This window comes from Pelobates fuscus, chromosome 4 (assembly GCF_036172605.1).
Source record: "Pelobates fuscus isolate aPelFus1 chromosome 4, aPelFus1.pri, whole genome shotgun sequence".
NCBI lineage: Eukaryota > Metazoa > Chordata > Amphibia > Anura > Pelobatidae > Pelobates > Pelobates fuscus.
This window is the reverse complement of record NC_086320.1, coordinates 260,048,458-260,068,845: the sequence shown is the minus strand read 5'-3', so window position 1 is coordinate 260,068,845 and position 20,388 is coordinate 260,048,458. Positions and strand designations below refer to the sequence as shown.

Sequence of the window (20,388 nt, the reverse complement as noted above, 5' to 3'; positions counted from 1 at the left end):
TAAGAAATGTGATCCCAAACAGGGAAACAGAAAAGAAGGTTGATCATAAAACTGAAAAACGGTTATCAAATTTTTTTTTCACCTCAAGCAGTCTTTCTCATTGTTTTTTAAGGTCTACAAACTGTGTAATTAAGAAATAACAGGAGTTTTTTTTGTAGAAAGGATTTTGTTATTCCTATACCAAAATTGTCCAGGACGGTTTACTTTTGTATCTTAGCTTACCTGATAAAAGGTTATGCAATACAGGTAGGAGGGGTTGCTCTCTTTCTCTTCCTTTTTTTGAAAGGAAAGGGAGGGAGGCATATAAATGTTAAGTGTTAGCATGCAATGTGATGTCTTATATGTTGTAAGGTTATTCTTGTTTGGTAAAATTCCTGTGAGAAGGAGACTAGAGATGGATAAATATTTAATTGTTAAAAGGATATGGGGTGCCCACTCTCCCCACTATTATATTTAATGACAATAGAACCATGGGGAATATGATAAGAGTAAAAGACTATTAAAGGAATGGAGGTTTCAGGAGAGTCAATAGAACTTATGATGTACGCAGATGACGTGATTCTTACGTTGAGTGATCCTCTGTTATCTTTGGAAGTGGTGATGGATACTATAAGTGAGTTTTCATTATACTCAGGATATAAAATGTATTAATAAATCCAGTGCACTTCTGTTTATTTTATCACAAACAAACAAAAAGAAAAAAAGATTATCTGAAAAATTTGGTTTTGATCGTAATAGAAACTCTTTTGCGTGTTTGGGAATTTAAATTACTAATGAGCCAACTAGAATGATGGAACATAATTTGTTATCCTTGTTAAAATATACAAGTAAAACACTCAATAAATGGAAGAATGTGGAGGTATCATGGTGGGTGAGAATTAATATAATAAAAGCATACATCATCTATCTAAAGTGGGTCTATCTCTTCTGCATGGTACCTCTACATTGCCCAGAAAGCTGGCTGTCCCTGGTTCAGTCGAATTTTAATATGTTTATTTGGGCAGGAACACACCCGCATATTAGTCTTAATCGATTGGCTCTAAAGATCAGCCAAGGAGGTTTGGGTATCCCACAGTTGCAACAAACATGCAAAGCATGTAATATTGCACAAGAAATCATCACTCAATCGGACAATGCAAAGAACCAAATGTGGTATAAAATGGAACAACTACTATATAACAAAAGGAAAGCAGAAAGATAAATCAAGCACCCTAATTTGGAGAAATTGGGGAAAAATAAATTAAGTTATAGTTTTAATTCTAATAGTTTGATTCTAAATAATATATTAACTATATAGAACAAACTCAGAAAGGATTTGGAAGTGCATGACAAAATTATCACTAGTCTTCCCATATGTCAATTAAATAGTAACATAGATGATGTAAATATACGTAAATGGATTCATCTTGGGATTAGGAAAATTGATGACATTGTAAAAATGGCAAAATCAAAGATTTGAACTCTTTAATTTTGGAATATAATATAGATAATAAAGAATTTTTTACATATATAAGGGTAAAATTATATCTTAAAGGACCACTATAGGCACCCAGACCACTTCAGCTTAATGCAGTGGTCTGGGTGCCTGGTCCATCTAGGGTTAACCCTTTTTTCTATAAACATAGCAGTTTCAGAGAAACTGCTATGTTCATATTTGGGTTAATCCAGCCTCTAGTGGCTGTCTCATTGACAGCCGCTAGAGGCGCTTGCGTGCTTCTCACTGTGATTTTCACAGTGAGAAGACGCCAGCGTCCATAGGAAAGCATTGTAAATGCTTTCCTATGAGACTGGCTGCATGCGCTCGCGGCTCTTGCCGCGCATGTGCATTTAGCCGAAGAGGAGGAGAGGAGGCGGAGAGAAGGAGGAGAGCTCCCCGCCCGGCGCTGGAAAAAGAGGTAAGTTTAACCCCTTCCTCTCCATCCAGCCCGGCGGGTGGGGGCACCCTCAGGGCACTATAGTGGTCCTTTAATAAGCATCTACTTATAGACAAATAAAAAAAAAAACAAGTAAAACTTGAAAAAATATTTAAAAACAGAAATGTTATAAAGTTAATGGTGACAAGCTGTTTAGATCTATATGAGACCCTGAAAATCTTATTAGTTTTACAATAAATAAATGGGAAAAAGATATAAATACCTATATAAAAGTTATGATGAATGGAAAAGTTCTTTAGCTATTGTCTCAAAGAATCCACATTGTCTCAATTTAACCGAAGTAAAGTACAAGATCATGAATAGAGGGTACTTAACCCCAACTAGATTAGCAAAAATGCATTTAAATATTTCCGATAGATGCTGGAGGTGTGACTATTATAATGGAGACTTGATACAGATTTGGTGGGAGTGCGGGCCAATATTTCTTTTTTGCAGTATGATAGCTATTAAAATTAAAAAGCTGACGAATATCAACATTTACTCCCGAGTATCTTTCTATTGTATATTGATTCATATCATATTTTTGGGCAATCTTCTGCAGTATTGAAACAAATATTAATGGCTGCAAAATGATTGGTGTCAAGAAACTGGAAATCTGCTAAGGTCCCATGTTGGGATTTAGTTAAAGAACAACTGTTACATCAGCTAGATGGAAACCGGATTTACACTTTCTGTTAGGAAAAGGTTTAACCCCTTAAGGACACATGACATGTGTGACATATTATTCCCTTTTATTCCAGAAGTTTGGTCCTTAAGGGGTTAAATGATCACTATAGTGTCAGGAAAACAAAGCGGTTTTCCTGACACTATAGTGCCCTGAGGGTGCCCCCACCCTTTCGTATAAAATACTCAAAAAGGGATTATTACTACGCTACCTGTGTTTTACATGCTGAACCCTGACTACCAGCGAAGATACCGTGGATTAACCTACTACTCCGCTACACTAAGTAAAGTATATATTTCCGGTATACAGATTAGAACATAAGCAGTAACACAGTATCATCCTGTGCGGCGAGTCATCCGACCAGCCGAGTTTGCTAGCCCAGCCTGAGTCTCTCAGCTTTGATACCTCCTAGTTTCTTCCCTAGTACTATTGTGACCAGATGGGGAGGGTGGGTAAACAGGGGTTGAATCATCCTCCTATGAGCTAAGTAAAACCTCCTATCCTGTAAACAGGATGAAAGGCATAGATTTAAAAACATTTCTCACCCCCCCCCCCTTCCCAACTCTTCCATTTCTCCTGCCCCCCTCCTATATCCACCCTGTCTCATCTCTTCTTGTGACCCCGTATTGAGTTTTATCGCAGTTTGTGATTTGAGATTTCGTAGTGATTGGTGATATCGTCCAAACCTCCTGGAGGGTGGAGGTGTATTAGCGAGTGGGTCCACATGTGGATATAGGCAGTGGCGGCTCTAGACTTTATGAGGCCTTAGGCGAAACTTAAACATGAGGCCCCCACTAACACCCAAAGTAAAAAAATAAAATAATAGGGGTTGCATTGTGTGCATAAGGTGCTGTAGTTGTATTGAAGGACAAGCTTGCAGCGCTGGATACAGAGAGCTAGTCTCTGTATTCATTGTTCAGAGGCTTGCAGTGTCGCGGCTCCCTGTGCCGTGGCATTGTGATCTCTCTGACTGTAGTTATAGCATAATATGCAAACGAACTTAATTTGCAATAAACAAATTTAATTAGCAAGTATGCCAATCGTTAATACACAACTGAGGGGTATGGTTACATAGCCTTGCATTCGTGTATACATCAGTGCCAGTGTGTGTATTTCTGAGTGTATCTGGCTTTGTCTACCTGTGTGTGACAGGGTTTGCATTGAGTGTTGCACAGTTGGAGAACAGGATTGTAAGGGTTTATGTGGTAGGGTGAGTGTGGCAGGGTGAAGGGGGTGAGTGGGACAGACTGATAAAGGACGAGTATGACAGGGTTGGGGGGTGAGTGTGACAGTGCAAGAGAAGGTGAGTCTGACAGGATTGGGGGGGGTTAATGTTATAGGGTAAGTGTGTCAAAGCAAGGGCAGGTGAGTTTGGTATAGTTGGAGTGGATGAGAGTGACAGGATTAGGAGGGGTTATGTAAGTTTGGCTGGGTGTAGGGGGTGACAGTGTGTGGGGACTGAAAGTGTTTGTGAATGGTAATAGTGTATGTGTAGGGGTTGACAATGTGTGTCGGGGGTGTCAGTGCATGTGGTAATGTCATGATAGGGTATGGATGGGCAATGACAAGGTGTGCGGAGGAAGGCTGTGACAACGCGTGTGTGTGTGTGCTGGGGGCTGTGTCAAGGGGTGTGTGTGTGGGAAGGCTGTGATAGGGTGGGTGTCGGGTGACAGGGTGTGGTGGGGCTGTGACATAGCAGTGGGAGCTGTGAGAGGGTGGGGGCTGTGAGAGGGCAGTGGTGGTAGGAGTGGTGTTACAGGGCAGGTGGTGGTAGGGGGGCTTTGACAGGGAAGTTGGCTGTGAAAGGGTAGGAGATGGCAGACTGTGACAGGGTAGGGGTGGTGGGGCGGCTGTGACAGGGTTGGGGTGGTAGAGGGGCTGGGGCAAAGGGCGATGGGGGCTGGAGCAGGTGGTGGTAGGAGGGCAGTGACAGGGTAGGGGTTGGTAGGGGGGCAGAGGTTGGTAAGGTGGCTGTGGCAGGGGGTCTGTAACATGACTGGGGTGGTAGGAGGGCAGAGGGTGACTGGGGTAGAGGGTGGTAGGAGGGCAGAGACAGTGTAGGGGGGCAGAAGGTGGCTAGGGTGGTAGGGGTCCTGTGACAGAGCAGGGGGTGGTAGGAGGGCAGTGACAGAGTAGGGGATGGTAGGGGGCAGAGGGTGGTAAGGTGGCTGTGGCAAGGGGTGGTTGGGGCAGAGGGTGGTAAGGTGGCTGTGGCAGGGGGTGGTAGAGGGCAGAGGGTGGTAGGAGGGCAGTGGGTGGTAGGAGGGCAGAGGGTGGTAAGGTGGATTGGGCAGGTGGTGGTAGGAGGGCAGAGGGTGGTAGGAGGGCAGTGATAGGGTAGGGGATGGTAGGGGGCAGAGGGTGGTAAGGTGGCTGTGGCAAGGGGTGGTTGGGGCAGAGGGCGGTAAGGTGGCTGTGGCAGGGGGTGGTAGGGACAGAGGGTGGTAAGGTGGCTGTGGCAAGGGGTGGTAGGGGCAGAGGGTGGTAAGGTGGCAGAAGGGCAGTAATAGGGTAGGTGGGCAGAGGGTGGTAAAGTGGCTGTGGCAAGGGGTGGTAAGGTGGCAGAGGGTGGTAAGGTGGCTGGGGCAGGGAGTGGTAGGGGGCAGAGGGTGGTAAGGTGGCTGTGGCAGAGGGTGGTAGGAGGGCAGTGATAGGGTAGGTGGGCAGAGGGTGGTAAGGTGGCTGTGGCAGGGGGTGGTAGGGGGCAGAGGGTGGTAGGAGGGCAGTGATGGGGTAGGTGGGCAGGGGATGGTAAGGTGGCTGTGGCAAGGGGTGGTAGGGGGCAAAGGGTGGTAGGAGGGCAGTGATAGGGTAGGTGGGCAGAGGGTGGTAAGGTGGCTGTGGCAAGGGGTGGTAGGGGCAGAGGGTGGTATGGTGGATTGGGCAGGTGGTGGTAGGTGGCAGAGGGTGGTAGGAGGGCAGTGATAGGGTAGGTGGGCAGAGGGTGGTAAAGTGGCTGTGGCAAGGGGTGGTAAGGTGGCAGAGGGTGGTAAGGTGGCTGGGGCAGGGAGTGGTAGGGGGCAGATGGTGGTAAGGTGGCTGTGGCACAGGGTGGTAGGAGGGCAGTGATAGGGTAGGTGGGCAGAGGGTGGTAAGGTGGCAGAGGGTGGTATGGTGGCTGTGGCAGAGGGTGGTAGGGGGTAGAGGGTGGTAGGAGGGCAGTGATGGGGTAGGTGGGCAGGGGATGGTAAGGTGGCTGTGGCAAGGGGTGGTAGGGGGCAAAGGGTGGTAGGAGGGCAGTGATAGGGTAGGTGGGCAGAGGGTGGTAAGGTGGCTGTGGCAAGGGGTGGTAGGGGCAGAGGGTGGTAAGGTGGCAGAGGGTGGTATGGTGGCTGTGGCAGAGGGTGGTAGGGGGCAGAGGGTGGTAGGAGAGCAGTGATGGGGTAGGTGGGCAGGGGATGGTAAGGTGGCTGTGGCAAGGGGTGGTAGGGGGCAAAGGGTGGTAGGAGGGCAGTTATAGGGTAGGTGGGCAGAGGGTGGTAAGGTGGCTGTGGCAAGGGGTGGTAGGGGCAGAGAGTGGTAAGGTGGCAGAGGGTGGTATGGTGGCTGTGGCAGAGGGTGGTAGGGGGCAGAGGGTGGTAGGAGGGCAGTGATGGGTTAGGTGGGCAGAGGATGGTAAGGTGGCTGTGGCAAGGGGTAGTAGGGGGCAGAGGGTGGTAAGGTGGCTGTGGCAAGGGATGGTAAGGTGGCAGAGGGTGGTAAGGTGCAGAGGGTGGTAATGGCAGAGGGTGGTAGGGGCAGAGGGTGGTAGGGGCAGAGGGTGGTAAGGGGCAGAGGGTGGTAAGGGGGCAGAGGGTGGTAAGGGGGCTGTGGCAAGGGGTGGTAGGGGGCAGAGGGTGGTAAGGTGGCTGTGGCAGGGGGTGGTAGGGGGCAGAGGGTGGTAAGGTGGCTGTGGCAGGGGGTGGTAGGGACAGAGGGTGGTAAGGTGGCTGTGGCAAGGGGTGGTAGGGGGCAGAGGGTGGTAAGGTGGCTGTGGCAGGGGGCAGAGGGTGGTAGGAGGGCAGTGATAGGGTAGGTGGGCAAATGGTGTAAGGTGGCTGTGGCAAGGGATGGTAAGGTGGCAGAGGGTGGTAAGGTGGCTGTGCAGGGGTCACAAATACCTTGATAATAAATGTATTCCCTGGTGGTCCGGTGGGTACGCTGTATCCTGATTCCCTGGTGGTCTGGTGGGCTCCCTTCATGGTCTGCAGCTCCGCCGGGTGCAGAGCTGCAGACCACGTGGTTAGTCTAGTCTCGCGATCGCAGCCAATCAGAGCGTTGCCGTGGTAACCCGCGGCAACGCTCTGACTGGCTAAGATCGCGAGACCCCCTCAGTCTGCAGCTCTGCACTCGGCGGAGCTGCAGACAGGCTGGCTCTCTCCCGGGCAGGCATAGGAGGGGCCTCGCACCCGGCGGCATTAAGGGCAAGCCGCCGGTCCCCCTCCTGTGTCGGGTCCTCGGTCCGTGACCGAGGATCCGACATGTCACTGCCCTATGGCGATTTAGGCGGCCGCGAGGCCCCCATCAGTGCGAGGCCTTAGGCGGCCGCCTAAATTGCCTAATTAGAGAGCCGCCTCTGGATATAGGTGTTGTTCGTGTGTCCTGCCTCCCTCCCCAACGTGGTATGGTTCCCCCCATGGTGTCGAGCAGATAGGGAGAAAGGGTACCCCCAGTGGTATTGGATGCCCGCCTTTTGCAGGGTGGATGTTACTGGGCGTAGGGCTCTTCTGGCCTGTAGTGTGTACCGGGAGAGGTTTTGGTATATCGTCTGACCCTCTAGGCGGATGGTGCCCATGCGGCGGGCTGTGCGCAGTATTTCTTCTTTTAATGGGAAATTATCTAGGCAGCATAGGATGTCCCTGGGTTGGTCTTCTGGTGCCGGTGGGGGTCTCAATGCTCGGTGGGCCGTAACCAGGCCCAGTCTGGAAATGCTTTCCTATGGGTGTTTTTAATGCGTGCGCGGCTCAACTAATTGTGTTTGTTACCACTTATCTCCATCTTGGGTGTACTCGGAGTCACATTGTGAAACTATAGCACCATCAGCTATTTAGTCTAAAATTGACGTTGTGTCCTATCTTATACAAAGTTCCTATAACATCCCATTTCCAGACAGTGAAACAATTGGTGGTAACTTTTAAACCTCAAAATACAGCTCTCTAAAATGTTAGTGATAATACATGATCAAGCCATTAAGCTATTAGATGTTTTATAAAATCTATGCAAGCCCAATTTGCCAACCATTATATTTACACAAAGTATACATGCAATTGATAAAGAGTTTTCTGCTGACAACTTTATTTATACCACAGGAAAATTCTAAGCCAATATCCTTGCAGCAAACCCAACAGGGATTATCACTTCTGCTCAAGCGACTCCAAGGTACTATGAATTTTCTCATAGGTTTTAAGATTGAGTGTATTCACATCCTGTCACTCTGTTTTTCTCATCTTGAAAATACTTCAAAATATTCATAAGGCAATTTTTATCCTTAATGTTACATGGATCTAGAAACTTTGTTTGTCTGAGAGAAGTTGGTAACATTCCTTTGTGTGAAAAAGAACAGGTTAAATTATTGTCTACAAACACATGTCAATAAAAAGGAGCTTGGTGTTGCTTATTAGACATGTGCAAGAAGTTTCGTCTAAAATGGCAGAATTTCCAAAATCTGTACAAAGCAAAAACTAATTTGAAATGAATGGAAACTAATTTGGAAAAAATCGAAATTAATATTTCAGATCCATTATTTTTCATAAGCATAGCAAATAAGGGAATTATCTATTAAGCAACTTTAAGAGCAGATTTAAGAAAAAGGCCTTTCCTTATTTTTACTGTTTCATCCATTTAGTATGTGGCTCCCTAATTTGGTATCCTAGCCATACATGGGATTGCTGCAAGTGTAACAAACTAGGGATTTATCTACTAGACAACTGAAAAACTGAAATTTAAGAAAACCGTGTTTTTTTGTTTTTTTTTGCTCTTTTGACTGTTTAGTAGAAAGCTCCTTAATTTGGCATACTTACATTCTATATACATTTCTATATGGATTTCACATGAATGGAAAATGGTCTTTTGAGCCAGAGAAGAGGATGGGTAGAAAGTTGGAGGAGGCTTTAAACTAGAGGGGGAGAATCGAAGATGGGTTACTATGGCATATAGTATAGAAAAAAGAAGGGAATTCAGCAGAAATTAAGGAGGACAGAGATGGGGGGGAGTGGTAATGTTAGCAGACAGTGCAAGAAGGTGTTAATTACAGCTCAAGCAACAAATGGTAACTTTAAATGTCTGCTTGCTAATTTAAGAAGCTTGTGTAGGAAAAGGGGGAGCTTGCGATATTGGCATACGATGCGAAGTATGACACAACTGGGATTACTGAAATTTGGTGGGATGAAACAGTTGACTGGGCTATTAATTTAAAATGATATACATTATTTTGAAAGAATAGGAAAGAATTGAAAATGGGTGGAGTATGTCTTTATAGTAAACCTGATTTGAAACCAAGTAGTTCATGATACGGATGAGAATTTGGAAGCCTTTAGACTTGAAATGAAAAGATCATAGCCAAAAGGAGTAAATCCAGCTCCAAAAAGTTTTTTGTTGTTGTTTTTTTTTGTTTTTAAGTATAAAAAGGTTAAAAGTGAATGTATTGGCCCATTGGAAATGGAAATGGATGAGTTAATCAAGGAGGAGAAGGACCAGGCAGAGATTCTAAATAATTATTTTTCTTTAGTATATAAGGAAGAAGAATCACAGGCTGTAGATTTGCAAATCCCTGTAATGAAAGCCTTATAGGAAACAGGTATTTGGTTAACAAAGTATAAAGTGCTTCAAGAAATGAATAAAGTGAATGTAAACAAAGCCCCAGGGCCAGATGGTATTCACTTACATGTGCTCAATAAGCTTAGTGTAGAAATATCCATACCAATGTATTTAATTTTTCTGTATTTTTTTTCTGTCAAGAACTGTATAAGAGGATTGGAGAAAAGCAGATGTGGTGCCTATATTTAAAAAGGGTCCAAAAGCTCAAACTGGAAACTCCAGACCGATGAGCTTAACATCTGTGGTTGGGAAATTATTTAAAGAGCTGTTAAGGGATAATATTCAAGATTTAATTCTGAACAAAAATATCACTAGCAGGAATAAACATTGTCTTATGGCAGATAATGACAAACTAATTTAATTGCGTTCTATAAAGAAGTTAGTAGAAATATATAGAGTGATCTAGTAGATGTGGTCTACTTGGATTTTGCTAAGGTATTTGATACAGTTCCGCACAAAAGGTTACTAGAAAAACTGAACTCAGTTGGTTTAGATGAACAATTGTGTTCTTGGATAGAACACTGGCTTAAAGATAGAGTGCAGAGAGTAGTTGTAAATGAAAACTTGTCAAACTGGGCAAAAGTGATAAGTGGAGTGCCTCAGTGTTCTGTCCCGTATCAATTTCTCTTTAATCTATTTATAAATTATCTTGAAGTTGACAATGAAAGACAACTGTCAGTGTTTGCCGATGACACCAACCTAAGTAAGAAAATTCAGTCTGAACATGATAACTTCTCTACAGAGAAATGTTGATAAATTGGGGGACTAAGCAAGCAAGTGGCAGATGAGATGTAATACAGCTAAATGCAAAGCCATGTATTTTGGAATAAGGAACCCACAAGGTCATTTGTATATTCAATGGGGTAGAGTTAGGGATAACATAAAATGTAAAGGTCTTGGGAACAATTATAGATCACAAATTAGGCAACAGTAAGCAATGCCGGTCTGCTGTTGCACAAGCTAGCAAGGTGCTTTCATGCATAAAAGGGGTTTTGACTAATTAATATAATCAAAATATAATCTTGCCTCATTACAAGTCAATGGTAAGACTCAACCTTGAATATGCGGTGATGTTTTGGGCACCAGTTTTAAAGAAGGATATTGCAGAACTAGAAAAAGTGCGGAACAAAGTATAACACTAGTAAGGGGGATTAAAACATTAGTTATGTGGAAAGGCTAGACAATCTGAAATTGTTTTCTTTAGATAAAAGGCTCCTCAGACTGGATAGGATAGCACTATACAAATATATACAAGGTCAATACAAACCGCTATGTTCTAACATATTCATTATCAGGAATACACAACAGACAAGAGGCCCATTGAGACTAGTAGAAAGGTGCTTTTGCTTACAGCAGACAAAAGGGTTCCTTACAGTAACAACAATAAAAAGTATCTGCCTAAAGAGGTTGTGTTACCAGCTTGTATAGATACATTTAAAAAGAGGCTTGAATGCTTTTTTTGCATAAACAGAGTATTCAAGTAAATAATTGATACGTATGTAAACAGGTTATTGGTCCAAGGAGAAATCGGTTTGCTATTATGGCATCAAGAAGGAATTCCCCCCCCTTATTTGTGCCATAATTGGAAAATGCAACACTTGGGTTTTTTGCCTTCTTTTGAATCAACAGCATAAAAGAATGGGGTTCATGGCTGAACTTTGTGAACTTTAGTATTTTATTTTTTCAACCTAGACTATTACCTAACTTTAGAACTTTGTAATCTCCTGTTGTGCAAACTGAACTTTAATGACACACAGGAGGCTCCTGCTGCGTCTAGAATGATATTAACAGAGCAGGAGATAACAAATTCTAAATTTAACAGAAGGTGCAATAAAGGGAGTTTAAACATTTGAGCTCTGTGTTTAGTAAGGACGTGAGACCAGGGCTGTATAAATAACATGATTTACACCAAAACCACTCCATTAAGCTACAGTTTTGGTGCCTATAATGGCCCTTTAATTAATGTTGATCTCTCAGGAAGCCGTGTACATCTCTAATTCATATTTCAGTGTACACGTTTCTAATAAAATTAAGCTGAAGATAAGTTAGGTGAAAATCTCAGCATTACTATTTAGGAAGACATCTATGATGAAACATTAACATCTTCATGACCAAGTACATCCAACTGTCTTGATACAAAGGGATTTACCAAACATCTTGTTAAAAAGTTCAGTTTCCAGTAACACATCTTATGCCAAAAAAGAACTAGATACCAGCATGTACACTTACTTAAAGGGACACTATAGTCACCAGAACAACTACAGCTTATTGAATTTGTTCTAGTGAGTAGAATCATTACCTTCAGGCTTTTTGCGGAGAAAATGAAGTGTTTACATTACAGCCTAGTGATAACTTCACTGGTCACTCCTCAGATGGCTGTTAGAGATCCTTCCTGTGTCATGGCTGCCTAAAATGCATCCAGACATTCAGTATCTCCTCCTTCTGTATGCAGACACTGAACTTTCCTCATAGAGATTCATTGATTCAATGCATCTCTATGAGGAGATGCTGATTGGCCAGGGCTGTGTTTGAATCATGCTGGCTCTGCCCTGATCTGCCTCTTTGTCAGTCTCAGCCAATCCTATGGGAAAGCACTGTGATTGGATCAGGTCACCACTTCTAGTGATGTCAGCAGACAGCTTGTTTTTCTGAGGCAAACAGCATGCAGAGTTACAGCTTCAAGCTTGAATACAAGTAAGATTTTACTATTTTTAGGGAGGCATGAGGGGGACAGGGTGGCTAGATGGTGGTTTTAACCCTATAGGGTCAGTAATACATGTTTGTGTTCCTGACCCTATAGTGCTCCTTTAAATTTCCTATCTGTCTGCTTATGTACTTTTCCTTTATATGCTATATGTTTTGAAGCTGGTATAGGAAACAAAAACCCAGGGGATATTTAAAGCCCATGAGGCCAATTAGATAACACTTTTCAAAGTAGGTAAGCTCAAATGTAGAATTAAAAGTACTTCAGAAAGAGTTGCAAAGTTAAACCTTCATACTAACAGGATTCTTTATCAAAATGAGAATTGTTGGGAATTCAAAGTGAATTTGGAAATTTTGCAAGAATAGCCAAATTAGAAAAAAACTAAAGTGCCAGGAGCTAAAGAGGAGCAACAGGTAGAAGATGGAGATGGCTGTAAGGGACAGGTTCAGGTAAGTATAATTCAACATTCCGTGCACCCCTTAGACACTGCCCTGTCCGTGGTCACCATAATGCAACTATACAAACCCCAGATGTGGACAGACCCACTTCACGCAACACTTGGCATTAAGGAAACCTGGTGCACATGTGCACCAGTAGGACACACCTTCTTTATTGGCAATACAGTGTGTATGACACTGAGTCAGGGACACACATACCCATTAACTCAAACATCTATTATCCCCTGCCACATCTAAGTGCTACCCTGCATTATCTGGCAGGTCAGTGTGTTGTGTGTGCTCATGCTATACAACTGCTTTGATGTTTCAATTGATATGTGGGTTGGCTGTGAAGTTTTGACCCCAAAAAGTAAAAAATAAAATATAATAAAAATAAGCAGAAATGTATGGTAAATGTTCAGACATAGCTTCCAAGCACCATGTTCCCTACAATAAATTTAGGCACTTATGGTGCTTAGGCGATCACTTTAATGACACCAAAACCAAGAATGTGGGTTAGTTAAATGGTTCCCTTAAAATGAAGCAGAGATAGATGTATCTGGAGGAGAGCGAATGATTTCTACAAATGTCATAAAATGTAGGAACCTGGAAAAGATCAATATTTAAGATGGTATAATTTGGCTTTGGCAAGGTACACAAATAATTTTAAATAGCACAGTAAAAGGATTAATATAAAATAATGGGAGGGTTATTTATATATTAAAAGTAGAGTGAGCCACTAAAAGCAGAAGATGACCCGAATTTCTAGAGAAGAGAATTGGAGTTCATTAACTGGGCTATATTTTAATATATATATTTTTAATATATATTTTCTCTAATGATATTCATGAGTTAAATGTACTTATAGCTTCCTTAATAAGATGAAGTATTGCTATTGTGACATTGTGTATAACATGTTTGCTTCACTACTTTTCAAAATCTACAAATTAAAGGAGATGAGGGAGAAACTTTCCTGAACAGAAAGTAAATCCCAACAAGACCAGTACCCCAGTGGAGCGCTAAATATAAACCTCATAAAAATGTATCTCAGACACGGTGCAAACCACATAAAGAAAATAATAAAGTTTATTGATAATTAATTAAAGTCAGCACCACATGCCTCAAATACATTGGACTGATCAAACAGTCATTGTGGACAAAACACCGAAAAAGATATAGACTCCAGCTTAATAAGGCGAAACTAAATTATATTGATACAGTTGATACTATAAAAAATAACCAAGTGGCTAAAAGTGTAGCAACAAAAGTAACAAAAAGTATCAACTAATCATATATAGAAGAAAAGCTGGAATATATCACAAATATTCCAAATGAATGGAATAAATAACATATAAGAACCCAAAGTTCCCCTAATAAAGCCTGATCCTATGGTAAAAATCAGGATCATATGCCTGAATATACGTACTCAGATTAAACTAGCCCTATAAGTATCTCAAACTGTAAGAAATCGAAAGGACAGAAAGGAGTAAGTTTACTGGAAACAAAAGGGTTTAGGAAAAATAATAAATAAAGGTTCTTATTGTTATCACTACTTTTCAAAATCCTGAACAACTGGGATGGAAAAAAAAAACTGAATGAAGGAAAGCGATAAAAGATGAGTAATGAAGCAAAGTGTTGAAATGCTGGTTAAATGACAAAGAAAGGGAGACTAGAGAATTAGAACAGTGTTTTGGAAGATAGAATATTGAAATGTCCTGATGAGGAAGTAGAAACCGATTTTCTCCTTAATTCTCCACAAGATAAAAAATTAAAATATAATAGCTAGCAAGCAAATCAACAATAAAATATATAGTCTGTTTTTTCTATCCACTGATTAAATCAAATACTTTACGGTTTTGTTGTGCTGAATTACATAGCAAGACCATTTTCTCTTTGCCTCATTTAGTTTTGAAATACCTTTTACTCCTCCAAATGGTCCATAGGTCATATTGCATGCAGTTCTCTGAAGGTTATGTTCATACATTAATTTAATTTGATATTGATTTCCATGTTCCACATTTCCCAATGTGCCTGGAAAGAGTGAGATAGGAAAACAAATATATTAGTATGATGGATTAGTTTGATGCAAATAGAAAACTGCCTTAGAATATTACATTTATGTCTAAGAAGAAAATTAAATGGTTGGCATGTACATACATGAGTTATGTTATTATTATTGGTATTTATATAGCGCCAGCTTATTCCGCAGCGCTTTACAATAAGAGGGGAATTTAACAAATGAAATAAGACAGGAACAATAGGTAGTTGAGGACCCTGCTCAAACAAGCTTACAGTCTAGAGGAAGTGGGGTATAAAACCCAATAGAAAGAGTATTGAGGGAGACAGCATAGCGCTCTACTATAAAACAACGTATTGTGCATCTGTTATTTTAAACTAGCAGATCATGGTTTCAATCGCATAATTCACAGGAATTAAGTAATTTCTGTGAATTACGACTTCTTGAACAGGTGCTTCTCATAACTCCATAGTCATTAAGTACATAACTAAAGTCCATAGCCTAGGCAACCTTCGGCACTCCAGGTGTTTTGGACTACACCTCCCATGATGCTTTGCCAGCATTATGGATGTCAGAGCATTGTGGGGGATGTAGTCCACAACATCATTGAAATAGTTATAAAGCCTGGAGGCTCCTGGCACAGTCCCTCTGACCACTGTTAAATAAATTTTGGATGGTATTATTTGAATGGTAACAAGGAAGCAAGACATGGAAACTCTCAGCCAATCATAGTCACCAATTGACGGTATGGGTTTTACAACGGGTTGTTCTCTTAGCTGGTCCTGCCTGGTGCTGGGGCTCCTGAGAAGCAGGGTTTGCGACATCCAGCTTCCATCCGCTGGAACTATACTGCTCTTTTATTGGCTGAACAAATGAATGTCTGGGCAAATACATTTGCACAGAACTGACTTTGTTGTTCTCGGCTGGCTAATGATGCTGCCTGTGTTGGAATTACACCTCCAGCAGCAAAGGAGTTAAATTCCAGTGACCATGATCACGTCAAATCTGTGCATAGTTCATGGTGCTTGGAGTAACCCTTTAATTAATATTAATTTCTAGTTCTTGGAAGAATTGTATTCTGCTAAATGTGTTGCCTGCAAGTAATCTTACACATGATCCACATTTTCCTTTTTGTTTTTTACATTTTATCACTTTGCCATACTTCAGAGTATAATTTTCACAGAACATCTAGGACAACAACATACAGCATATTTAGAGTCTTCATATTAAGTTCCAAACTTCTGACAATGCACCCTATTCCAGGCAAGTTAGTCAGGGTCCAGTAAGAAAATTGATGTGTTACTTGGCATTCAATTTAATATAACATTTAATATAACCAACTTGCCTGTAACAAGCTGCATTCCAATTAAGTTTAAGAGGCATTTATATTGTACAAGTGGAAAAGTACCTATTACAAGAGGTGCTAAAATTACATCAAAACACTGACAATCCATTAAAATGGAATATTTCAAGGGAAATAAAAAACACAAAACTACAAATGTAATGTGCAAGTAGTGCCATGCAGTTAATTATAGAACATAGCTGTTCAACTGTAAGCTCACAAGCCAAATGTGCCAACAAACTTTTTCCAGTGTTAACAGCAGGCTTGAGAGCTCCAGAAGTTTATATGATATTACATCACTGTTTTAATAGTGCAGTCTGCAATCATAGAGGTCAATGATCTCTCTAAGGGCCATCAAATTTACACAAATTTAACCTCTTAGTGACCAGACCGCTTTTCAATTTTCTTACCGTTTGGGACTAGGGCTATTTTTACATTTCTGCAGTATTTGTGTTTAGCTGTGATTTTCCTCTTACTCATTTACTGTACCTACACATAATATATATATATATATATATATACACACACACACACACACACACACACATACACACATACACTGTACCCAGACATATTATATTCCATTTTTCCTGCCATTAAATGGTCTTTCTAAAGATACAATTATTTTCATCATATAATTTACTATAAAAAATATAAAATATGATGAAATAAAAGTAAAAAACACACTTTTTCTAACTTTGACCCCCAAAATCTGTTGCGCATCTACAACCGCCAAAAAATATCTGTGCTAAATAGTTTCTAAATTTTGTCCTGAGATACCCAATGTTAACATGTTCTTAGCTTTTTCTTGCAAGTTATAGGGTAATAAGTACAAGTAGCACGCAAGTTACATTGTAACACTGATATCTGTCAGGAATCCTAAATAACCCTTCACCTGTATATATTTTTTTAAAGAAGACAACCTAAGGTATTACATTTGGGGTATTTTGACTATTTTCATGCAACCATTTTACAACCAATCTATGCCAAATTGGAAAAAAAAAAATAATTGGTGATTTTTTTGACACATGCAGCAGTTTAAGAATACACGTACTGAGAACTTTCAGGGTTACTGCCACAGAACACCCCAATATGTGTTCATCATATTCTGAGTACAGTAATACCACCCATGTATAGGTTTCTCTGGGGGCTAACCAACCTTATTTGGAGAGGGCGCATTCCAGTTTTCCAACTTGGAATTTTCAAAGCTGGTCATCATTCACCCATGTCCTTTTTAAAGCTGGCCAATCTAATTTTCCCCCATCAAACCATATATATGTATATATTTTTTTTTTTAAGTAGATAAGGTTTTCAAAATGGGGTACGTCCACTCTATTTTTGTAGTCACTTAGTCACAAACCCTGGCTAAAATTTGCGATTATATTTGTTTTTTTGCATTTTTTACAAATAATATCGATGGTGAAATGGTAGTTTATCAGTAGAATACATTTTACTGCTCTAAAATACTCATATTTGTGTAGAGTAATGTCTCACAAGTACAATAGTACCCCTCAAGTATAGATTTCATGGTGATCTGGAAAGTTACAGGGTCAAACATAAGGATGTCCACATTAAGAAGAGAGGTGCACAGCCCTAAGGGTATTCACAGCCCCTGGGGGCATATCACCTAAAAGTTGCCAATCAGAAAATCAATTAATCAGCAATAACACATGATGGGATCATTTATTGAATACACATACAGAAAATATATCCATGTATAGAAGTGCCTGAGTAAACAAGTAATCATGAGGCTAAGCAGCAATAAGAGACTGGAATAAGTATCAATGCAACCAAAGGGGGAAATAGACCATCTGTCTGTATGTTTCGCAATAAACTGGGATAAGAAAACAATACAACAACCCAGGGAGAGTGTTCCAAAGAAGCCGAATAGATAAATCTAGGCTGGCTCTGATCAAAATTAGAAATAAAAAATAAAAATAACGATTATAATAGCATATTTGTAAGAGGAGAGAAAACAATGTACTATAATAACTAAGTGCGCAAAAAGAATGGGTTGAAAAGTATACAGAAAATATGCGTACATTACATTATACTGAAAGTAAACATTTCCATAGAGTGTGTATCTAGTATGGAACAGGTATATTACTGCAGGAAAATCAATAGGTATCACCACCCTTGAAACTTAATCTGAGATAAAATGGGTATAAGAAAACCCCTCATTTAGACCATGAGTGGTCTTTAATTTGTAGATCCAATAACCAGACTCTTCGTGGAGTTTTCTATCAATGTCACCCTTTCTGGACAGAGACTGATCTTCTCAATATCATGAAGTCTGATTCCCTTCAAAGACCCACCATGGTGTAATTTCAGGTGTCTAGAGATTGGCATTTCTAGATAAATTTACAAAGTTTATATGTTCTAGACTCCTCTGTTTTTATAGGTCGAGAGGTCTTTCCAACAAATTTCATCAGACAACTGCATGTAAGAAGGTATATCACCCCACTAGTTTTACAATTAAAAAATAAATGAGTTGTAAAGTTTTCACTCAAATCTGAGTTTGTGAACGTTTGCAGTATATATTTGCACGCTTTGCATTTGAGGTCTGTGTGTGTGTGTGTGTCAGTATGTATCTGTGTGCGTCAGTACATGTGTGTGTGTGTCAGTAGTCTGTCAATGTATGTATTTGTGTGTGTCAGTATGTCAGTCAGTTTATATGTCTGTATCTCTGTATGTGTCTGGGTATCTGTAAGTATTCAGTGTGTGTATCTGTGTATTTGCATGTGTGTCAGTGTTTATGAACACCAAAATTATATATAAAACACATTCAAAAAACAACACTACACATAAATGCACGCTTGCATCCAAACTCCAACACCACATACAAACACATTCAGACAAACCTACTTCATACAAAAACATGCTTACATTCAAAATACAACCCTGCAAGCATGGCAAATTGGAAGAGCCCCACCTGTCAATGCATTGTTGGAGTTGCAACCTTTTGTCCAATCTTGCAATTGGGGAGCCAAATAAAATTCTTGCACCAGGGATCTTTATACTTTATGCGTTGCGGTGGAGGGTGTGATTGCATGTAAGGGAGTTGGGGGGCACGGTCTATGGGGGCCCTAGTAAATGCTTGCCCACGGTCCAAACATTATTAAAGACGGCCCTGGGAGTTATGACCAGTCTTAAATGTTGGTCCTGATACAGAAAAGACCAACATCTTTCCATTAACTTACCTGTGGATCTTTTCACAACATCCTCCCTCAAAACGCTGTTACGGTACATCAGAAAGGCTGTATTATATGCAATTTTTAGACTCCTGTTCCTTTGTCCTTAAATAGTTTTCAAAAGATTTATTTGAAGTCATACAGACAAACAGTTTTTTCGAAGTCTTAGTTACTGTCCGACTGAAATTCCCGTTTTAAATCCTTGCGGGTGATGACTCTGCTAATTGAGAATGTTATTCGTAGCAGTGGGCTTGTGAAATAGGGTTGTTAGCAATCTAGAAACAAGTCTTTAGTACCAGTCCAAACCACTAAGATGTCATCAATGTTGGTAATGAAGAACATATACTCCTCCCACCACCCCAGGTGGAGGTTGGCATATGAGGGGGCACAAGCTGTTCCCATAGCAGTTCATCTAACCTCGTGGTATTACAACCCCTTGAATAGAAAGTTGTTATGGGTACATGTTTTCCAGAAAGGTTGATACATGAGCTATGACAGCCTTGTGAGGAATTGAACTGTATATGCCTTCTACGTTGAAACTAAAGTATAGAGACTTTAACTGAAATAAAACCTGCAACGTCTGTGTTGTGTCTCTAAGGCAGGGGTAGGTAACCTTCGGCACTCCAGATGTTGTGGACTACATCCCCCATAATGCTCTGACACCCATAATGCTGGCATAGCATCATGGGAGGTGTAGTCCAAAACATCTGGAGTGCCGAAGGTTGCCTATGCCTGCTCTAATGTGTGACGGGAGGACCTTAACCAAATTTCTAAGAATATAATGCACATAAATACTCGCATTCTGGGTAAGGTTTTGCTTACCCAAGACCATAGTTCTTCTTAAAAGACTATCCTTTTATATGAGCTTTCGGTAGTGAGTAGAAGGTGGCAATTTGGTGGTTCTTAAAAATAAACTTAAATTCATCTCGTGATTAGGTTACAATCTAAAGCTTGGTCAAGGATTTGAACTTGGTAGTGTTACCAGTTAGGGTTACATTAAAACGCACGTACACATTAGTTTGTCTCTGTGTGGTAGGGGCTTTCGGTTCTTTCAACCACACGAACAGAGGCCCCTGTTTGGCTCCTTTTGCACACGCTTACAGATGCTTACGTATGAACGTAACAGTCTAGTGAATTGTATTGGAAATGTAGGAACAAATTAAAGCATAGACTGTTCGCACAATGCCGCCTGACTGCCTGTTATTAGGGATGTGCATGGGAAAAATATTCGGTTCGGCATTCTGAAATTTGGGACTTCAGCACTTCGAGTTAGGGGTAGGATTAGGAGTAGGGTTAGGGTCAAG

The 20,388-nt window shown here is 41.2% G+C and overlaps 2 protein-coding genes across 4 annotated transcripts in view; one reads left to right on the top strand and one right to left on the bottom strand.

The window, feature by feature from the left end:
- Positions 1-20,388, top strand: part of NT5C3A (5'-nucleotidase, cytosolic IIIA) — a 207,009-nt gene that overhangs the window by 34,161 nt on the left and 152,460 nt on the right. The window lies entirely within an intron of this gene.
- BBS9 (Bardet-Biedl syndrome 9) overlaps positions 1-20,388 on the bottom strand; it is a 448,879-nt gene that overhangs the window by 370,613 nt on the left and 57,878 nt on the right. For all 3 annotated transcript variants that reach the window (XM_063452070.1, XM_063452069.1, XM_063452071.1), the window contains exon 5: positions 14,452-14,565. In XM_063452070.1, the coding sequence (XP_063308140.1) occupies positions 14,452-14,565 (114 nt within the window). The remainder of the gene's footprint in view (positions 1-14,451; positions 14,566-20,388) is intronic.